Source organism: Diospyros lotus, chromosome 8 (assembly GCF_014633365.1).
Source record: "Diospyros lotus cultivar Yz01 chromosome 8, ASM1463336v1, whole genome shotgun sequence".
NCBI lineage: Eukaryota > Viridiplantae > Streptophyta > Magnoliopsida > Ericales > Ebenaceae > Diospyros > Diospyros lotus.
The window spans coordinates 10,332,045-10,340,908 of NC_068345.1; the positions used below are offsets into that span (position 1 = coordinate 10,332,045).

General features: G+C 32.6%; 1 protein-coding gene across 1 annotated transcript; it reads right to left on the reverse strand.

Moving 5' to 3' along the window:
- Positions 1-1,465: 1,465 nt before the first annotated feature.
- LOC127808511 (uncharacterized) lies at positions 1,466-4,762 on the reverse strand. Its single transcript, XM_052347086.1, has 5 exons — positions 4,663-4,762; positions 4,459-4,551; positions 4,267-4,365; positions 3,893-4,162; positions 1,466-1,489 (listed from the first exon to the last, which is right to left on the reverse strand). The coding sequence occupies exons 2-5, from the start codon at positions 4,507-4,509 to the stop codon at positions 1,466-1,468; spliced, it is 444 nt and encodes a 147-aa protein (XP_052203046.1). The 5' UTR covers positions 4,510-4,551; positions 4,663-4,762.
- Positions 4,763-8,864: the final 4,102 nt, after the last annotated feature.

The following is an 8,864-nucleotide window of genomic DNA, read 5'->3' on the forward strand; positions in this document are numbered from 1 at the left end:
GGAAGGAGAAGTTGGGAGGAAGGGAGGGTCGGGTAACAACAGCAAAATACTATAACCTTGATTGTAAGAATGCTTTTTTTTTTTTTTCTACCATTACTGCTTCTCTAGTTAATATAGTGGCTTGCAGAATATATATACCATTCTATAATGTGGCTTTCATGCAGATCACAGATCCTTTTGTAACCTTGAGAACTCAACCATCTCTTTCATAAGAATAACCATTTATGTCTAATTCCCAAAGAGAAATAAGATTTCTCTTTAATTTTGGAACATGTCTAATATGTAATGTCCCTAAAATTCCCTCAGTTTCTCTTTTAGACAAGCTCTAATATTTATAACATCCCCATCACCGAAGACCCCATAATTGAGAAATCCAAGAGGGAGCATCAGTAAGGATGTCACATGTGCAAGACTCAAATAGAAGCATCAAACATATTCCTTACTAATAACAACAAAAGCCATATTCATACATCAGCACTCATAGTCATATATACATTGGGTTAACTTACCTACCATAACCAGCCAGGGGTACAACCTAGGCCCTACAAAATATAACCTAGTATATTACATCACCAAACACCCCCAATGACCTTTTAGTTGAGACAACTTTGTACACATTTCTACCCCACGGCTTAACACTACAACAAAAACGGGTTTTAACGACGGGAAAAATCAGTCATTAAAAGTTGATTTTCAGTCGTTAAAAAGTTATAACGACGGGAATTTTCCTGTCGTCAGTCGTCGTTATTGCCTCCGAGGATAAAAGTCTTTAACGACGGGAATAATAAACCCGTCGTTAATTGTATTAGCGACCGTATGATTCCCGTCGTTAAAAATAATTATTAACTACCAAATTATAACCCAATAACAACAATATTTCCCGTCGTTAATAGTCTAAACAATTAACGACCGTATAATTCCTGTCGTTAAAAATAACTTTTAGTTATCAAAGCACAAACCAATAACGACAATATTTCCTCTCGTTAATAATATGAACAATCAGCGACGATATGATTCCTATCGTTAAATTTTTTTTTTTTTAAGTTTTAAAATTTTAATTTTTTTAATAGTATATATGAAAACAATTACTAGTCATCAATGACAAAAATATCATGTTTTGATATAAACCACCAAACCTATATATCATTATTCATATCAAATTGAAATAAAACTCATAAAATTAAACATGTCATTCAAATAACACAAAATAATCATTATCCATTACCATTTACACACCAAAAGTAGTATATATAAGTGTTAATTGCCAACAAATTACACCAAAGAATATGTTCAACTAAAAATAACACTTTGACAATTGTATATACTATTCAAAAATTTACACCAAAAAAGATATTCAATTAAAAGTAACATTTTAACAATCATATATACTATTCAAAAATGTACAACAAAACACTATATATAATCATAAAACTGTTCATGTACTCCAAAATAGCAGTTGTTTCCTTTAGAGTCTTGTTGCCTCACTGACCTACAAAAACAAGAAATAAAGCATTAAATTAGAATCAAATAAGTGTTCATGTTTTCTTTATAAAATGTTAGAAATAGAATTAACAAATCTCAAAATGTCTCCATCACAAACTATATAACATACAATCACTAAAATGTACCAAAACATAGAAACCCTTAAATATAGAGTAGATTGAAATGTAAATTAACAAAAACACCAAACCTTAGTTCTATAGAATGGAGCCACCTATATGAATTCTAATTTGTGAATTATCTTTATCCATCACCATATCTTCTCACATCTCTTTATCTACTAAAATGTAGTCCTATGACCCAACATAAAATAATAAAAAATAAATATAATATATATTATGATACATATGTATTCAACACATATTCTGGCAAATTAACAAAAATTATTATAGTCCTATATTCCACAATCAACAGAACCAGTGCAAAGCTTGTTCAATCCAGCAGCAATACAACACAAAATCAATTAATAAATGTGTCGTACATTGTGAGAACGGAGCACTTTATTTCATCAAACCCACCACCCTTCGAAAGACAAAATGAAAGGCAGCTTATCTGTGTGTGTGTGTGTGTGTGAGAGAGAGAGAGAGATACTTTACAAATAAATAAAATTAAAGGGGGAGGCATTCCCATTTCACCATGCACGCTCCTCATTTTGCAAGAGTCATTAATTTTCACACAACTTTTTTTTTAATGCTATTTCCACAACTTGAACCAATGACTTTCTAGTAAAAAAGGAGTAACAACACCATTGCTATCGTGGCTCATTGTCTTTTTGAAATAATTTACATATGCATAAAAAGGTTCCAAACAGGATGCATCCGGCAAAGAAAAGATCAATAAAATAGGCCACAGCCAGCAAAGTAAATAAGAGCAATTTTCTTTAAAATCAAACCTAAACTTTTGTGATTGTTTTAATTTTAGATTGAATTTTTAATTTTTTTTTAACTAATAGCATCTAATTTTAATTTTGAACTATAGTTAACTAAAAATCGTTAAATACAAATAGGTTCTATTGAGAGTGCTTAATTTGGCTGCTAACTTTAATAAAAAAAAAAAATGTACTTTATATAAATGAAATATATATATAAAAAAAAAACAAACTCTACCACAGACATGCATACCTAGAGTGTATATATCCTTGCATATAGAAACTGTAGACAAAAACAAAAGTAATTCTGAAAAGAAGGCAGTGGGGGCATTCCCACTGCCCACTGGCCACGCAATGAGAAGGGGGTTAAATTCAATGGACCTGTTGCCAAAAACAAATGGGCAATTAACGAACGCCCACCTGGTTTCAGGCTTACCCAAAACGGGCATTTCACACGCGCATGTAGTGACAAAACAAAACCCAGTCCCTGACAAATCTGGTTTCAGAGAGCAAATCTGATGTTTACTCCTACCAGCAATATTGAATCTTACTAAGCAAAAAATAAATCCAATCACAATCCTACAAGAAAAAAAAAAATCAAATTTATTAAGAAAAGCAAATTTAATGTGTTTTTGCTTGATGCCTACTTCTACAAGCTAGAGATGACCAATAAATTTTATTATGTCAATAAACTAAGCTTATAATATAATGCATCCCCAGTTCTTGAATATGTGCTCACACTCTCTCCCATCCTCTTCTAAATTGGATTAGGGTAGAGAAATTGTAATTCTCCTTTATATTGGACTGGGTCATTAACGCCCCCAATCCACAAATTCAAGATAAACTCAACAATGTCGTAAACTTGGCCATGCACGTCAAAAATCACAATTTGTAATTTGAAACATATTTCATTCAATGGTTTACTACTCCAAAATAATTTGGAACATGCAGTAGCAAAATCTATAGCTACCAACCTCAAAGAACACACCGTGAACAATATTATGTACTTCTTTCCCTGAACCAAATCGAGCTTATGAGCATCTAAAATTCCATGATGGTGAGCCATTCCAATATGTCTTATCGTCTTTGAATTCTACAAGTGAAGCCTTCTTCATGAAGATGGCATTTTCCTATTCTCTGTGTGAATAACTATATGTATGTTAAATGTGCAATTCTGTTGTCTTTACGCTGCTTTTGGTTTTTCTACTTTATGCATATAGTTCCCATCTACTTTATGCATAAAGTATGGTTTTCTACTTTATGCATGTATGTCAAATAACTATATATATGTCAAATGTGCATTCTACTTTATGCATATGTTAGAAATTTGCTGCTTCTGGTTTTCTACTTTATGCAACCACCCATTTTTTTCATTCATGGCAATTCTAAATTTTTCTTAGTTTAAAAAGGAAGATAAAGATTTATACTCCACTAATTTAATTTCAAGCCCGATAAGTCAACAACAGAAGCTATACTTGCAAAAATCTAAAAAAAAGTTGGGGGATAAACAGAATTATATATTACCTCAATAGATTGAGATGTAGAAGGTTGATCTTGACTCCTAAATTGCATAAATTCTTTAAATGCATCTTCTAGAGCTTTCACCCGGTCTTTAAGCATCTTGTTCTCTTCTTCCAGTTCATTCTTGCTTGAAGATGCAAGTTTTAATTCTTTAGGTCTCACCCCGCCACCATACAAAAGAACATGATTCTTGACTTGGGGGCCAAAACAAGTCTCAATAATTTCAAGATTTGACATTTCAGGATTCGATTGGATGGTTTGAACTAGTTGATCCTACAAAACATGTTCATGGTATAATTTAATACACATTAAATACAATTGGGTGTGAAAAATTGAACAAGAAAATTAAAACAAGTGTCATTAACTATTTAACTTACATATGTTTCTTGTTCTTTCGGCTCCACCAACTTCTCACCTTTCTTCCTAGTTGAAAACCACATTTCTGCTAAATTGGGTTCATGACCATTTTTGCCTCCCTAAATAAAATGAAAAGTTTAGAGTAACCACTATCTAACAAACTATTGATATGTATAAAGTAAGAAAATTGTTAAAGGTATATGTTATAGTACCATTTGGTATGCAATCTCTCGCATTGGTTTGCTTCCGGTCCTATGGGGCATGCGTGGCTGCTTTCTATTTTTCGAATTTCTTTCACTTTTTTCCTATCCAAATTTAGAGAATTTAATAACAACATAAAGTATATCAATGAGATAGAAATGCTACTCCTTAAAAAACTAGAAGTAGAATTACCAAAGAAAATCAAGACTGTTTACCTTGAAGGATGAAGCTTGAAAATGATTTTTGACAAGCCATTCCCAATCTTCTTGATCTTGGATCTCAATGGGTTTTTTCTTTAGAATGTCTTGTACACTATTGTACGATTTGATATATTTTCTATTCAATAAGGACCTCCAATTATTTCACAAGGAACGCATGTGACAAAGTGCATCTTTACGGTGATCCTCCATATTATCATTTTTAAACTTCTCCTACAAAGAAAAGTTGAACAAATTAATAACCAAAATTGAAAATATATATATCAACTAATTTTTATTTACCTTAATTACAGCCCACATGTGGCTCTTCTCTTGTTCTCCAATTTCCTTCCAACTATGAACTCTAACAGAACAAATATTAAAATCACGAACAATCCGTCCCAAGTGTCTTGAAAAAGCCTCATGATTAGGTCCAACAGCTCGATTTTTGTAGAAAGTTACTTCTAGTCGGTCATCATTTTTCAGAGCTACAACTCTTTTGTTCTTGTTCATTCCTCGAACTCTTCTCCGTTTGTCTGACATAAATTTGTTAAAGTTACATAATTATGTATTAATGTGTATAAATACCAAAATTATGATAAATAAATACCATCATTTTCCACTCGTCCTTTCTTTTTTATTGGTGATTGATGTGGATGCGGTTCGACTTCATTAGGCTGTGGTGCAGTTTTATTAATTAGTGTATTGTCTGGAAGACATTGGAAATCATTAGTTGACTGATTTTGTCTTTCTTTCCCTATGAAGCAACAAATACCAAAACCAAACTTATTAAGTTCTAAATAAATATCTTAGGAAATTTAGAATCATTCAATTAAGAATAACATTAAAAATTTAAGAAGAAAATAATATCAAACCAGTGCGTTCAATACGGCCTAAACCATCATGACTTTGATTTTCTATTTCTTTTTCTGTGAAGCAACAAAAAATAAAAATTAAAAACTTAATAGATCTAGAATCATTCAATTAAAAAATAGAATTAAAGTTTCAAAGGAAACCAATTTCAAACCTGCGCATCGAATACTAACTAAATCATCATGACCATGATCTCCCATTTCTTTTCCTGTGAAGCAACAAAAAACAAAATAAAAAAACCTAATGGATTCCAAATAAATATCTTAAATGGCCTATAATCATTCAATTAATTAGTAAAATTAAATACTTAAGAAGAAAACAATTTCAAACATGTGCGCCTAATACAAACTAATAATATCCTATTTCTTTTTATGTGAAGCAAGAAAAAACAAAATTTAAGGACCTAATAATATCTTCAAAGATCTAAAATCAACTAAGAAGTAATATCTCCAAACCTGATCCTTCGATATGTTTTGGTAACTTGAAGGAAACTGGGCGTGTTGACTTATCCTCGTACACAAAGATATGAATATTCATTTCATTATGACTTCCTTGAAACATTTGAAGCAAATCAGCATCACATGTAACCCGCATCTCATCCCCATACATGATGTGCATCCCAACAGTATATATATCTAGCTGTTTTGAGCATGTCTCTAGCATGTCCAAGTAAGTGTACTTGTCTGGGTCAACTTCTTTTTCTAATTCTATTTTGCTATTCTCAAAGTAGAAAAGCAAATTGTGCAGCAACATGTTACCTATCACAAAACTCTTTGCTTAGATAAAAAAAAAAATGCTATTAATTGAACAAATTCAAGGGCCAAAAAGCATACAATAATACAAACCTGGGTTCCCCAACACCAACCCCTTTGTTGCCTCAAAAACAAAACGTTGCGAACTTTTACTAGCTCCTTTTTCATTTTTCTTTTCGATTGAGACTTTTGATCCTCTATTAGAAGAACATGTTGGCCTTGAAGTTGACAAACCCCTTACCTTTCCTCTAAGTAAAGTACCTGGAGGTATGAAGACATGTTTACCAGTCTTTGAGCCTTCCTTATCCTTTGTCTCTTTCATATTACTACAAAGCACAACCAAAATAAATTAGTAACATATAACAAAATAAACATGCATGCATAATAAAAAACTAGGTATGCGTAATATATGCATGCACATATAAAAGTAAATGCAAAAGAGATAAAATTTAATACCTTAGTTTCTTTCCTTTCTTTTCTTTGAATAAATAGTTGTGTTAACGACCATTGGGCCCATGTCTTTCCTTGTCCAATGCACATTATCACCCATATCCATTGAGGTGGAAGCTTGAAATTCAGGTGGGATTGATGCATTTTGAGGACTGATTTCAAATGTTTGATTTGCATCATCAATGTCATCATCCTTTTGAAATGGGAAAGTATATAAATCACGAGGTTGTGTTTTTGTAACTACATGCCATCCTTTGATGTAGTTGTCATCCATATAAAATACTTGGGACACTTGATTGGCTAATACAAAGTGATCATTACCTTTCAAAAATCGACATGGGTTAATAGATACGAATCCATATTTATCGACCTTGATGCCTTTATTTGTATCATGAACATCAAACCATTTGCATCGAAATAGTACTACTCTATTGTTATCAAGATATTGTAACTCAATTACTTCGGTCAAAATGCCATAGTAGTCTATTTCATCCTTCCCATTTCCCACATCACCAAGTACAACTACTCCACTATTTTGTGTCGTTAATTTTTTATCATAGTGTTCCACGTGAAACCTATACCCATTGACAATGTAACCATTGTAAAATGCCACATTTTTTAATGGCCCACGGGACAATGACAACATGCTCTCATCTATGTTGCTTCGATCTTGACTATGTAATCTTGCAACCTACAAATCAATTATTTTAAGTGAATTCACATATACTAAAATAAAGCATAAAAAGAATCACAATACACTTACCCTAAACTTGAACCATTTAGTAAAATTTATATTCCACTCTTGCTTGGATAGTTGTAAGGCTGTGACTGATTGAATTCTAGAATACTCTCTGTAGATATAAAATAGTTATTATTGAGTATAACAAAATTAAAAGAAAGTGACATTAAGATTAAAGTTGGATCTTACTCAATAAATGGCTGAACTTTGCTGCAATTCCTTAGAATATATATATGTGCTTCAATCCACTCATTGTTTTCTAGATCACGGGTAATTCCAGCTCCCAAAAGTCTCCCACATTGGTTGAACACAAGTGAACCTCCATTGTGCACATCACCCTCGTAATTTCTATCCAGCCTGTTAAACTTTGTCTCCATGCTATGCAAGTACCTTGAACAAAGCATCATGCACTCACTAGCAATGTATCCTTCAGCAATTGAGCCTTCTGGTTGTGTTTTGTTACGAACAAACGATTTCAAATTATACAAATATCTCTCCATGGGGTACATCCATCGATACTGTATGGGCCCACCGACCTTAACCTCATTTGGCAAATGTATCGGCAAGTGCTCCATTACATTAAAAAAAGATGGTGGAAAGATCATTTCCAACTTGCAGAGAGTGACAAAAATTTGAGATTCAATTTGCTCTATTTCTTTTACCCTTAATGCCTTACCACTCAATATCTTGAAAAACAAAGACAATTCAGTGAGTGCCTCGCATAAATCATTAGGAACGATGCCACGTAATGCAATAGGAAGTATATGCTGAATAAGAACATGACAATCATGGCTCTTCAAACCGATAATTTTGTGGTCTTTGAGGTTAACACATTGAGATATGTTGGATGAAAATCCATCAGGAACCCTTAATTTTTTTAAAAATATAAGGAATGCATCCTTTTCCTTTGGAGACAAAACATAACTTGCAGGTGGTAAAAAAACTTTGTCTCCTTGTACGATTGGGTGTAGCTCTGGTCGTATGCCCATTGATTTTAAGTCAAGCCGAGACTTTAAATTGTCCTTAGTCTTTCCCTTAACATTCATGATAGTTGCAAGAATGTTATCACATATATTCTTCTCAATGTGCATCACATCCAAATTATGTCGTAGCAAAAGTGTACTCCAATATGGAAGCTTAAAGAATATACTTTTTTTGTTCCAATTATCTCCCCTATTTTCATGATTTATCTTGGTCTTCAATTGACGAGATTTAGTTAAAGTAATCCCTTCAAGGTCTTGCACTTGCTTTAGAACATCTACACCAGAAAGTAAGTTTGGAGCGACCCCTCTTTCCCTTGTACCATCAAAAGAAACCCTATTATTTCTCCATTTGTGATTCATAGGCAAATAACGTCGATGACCCATATAACATTGTTTCCCACCGTTAGTAAGCCTTGTCGAAAA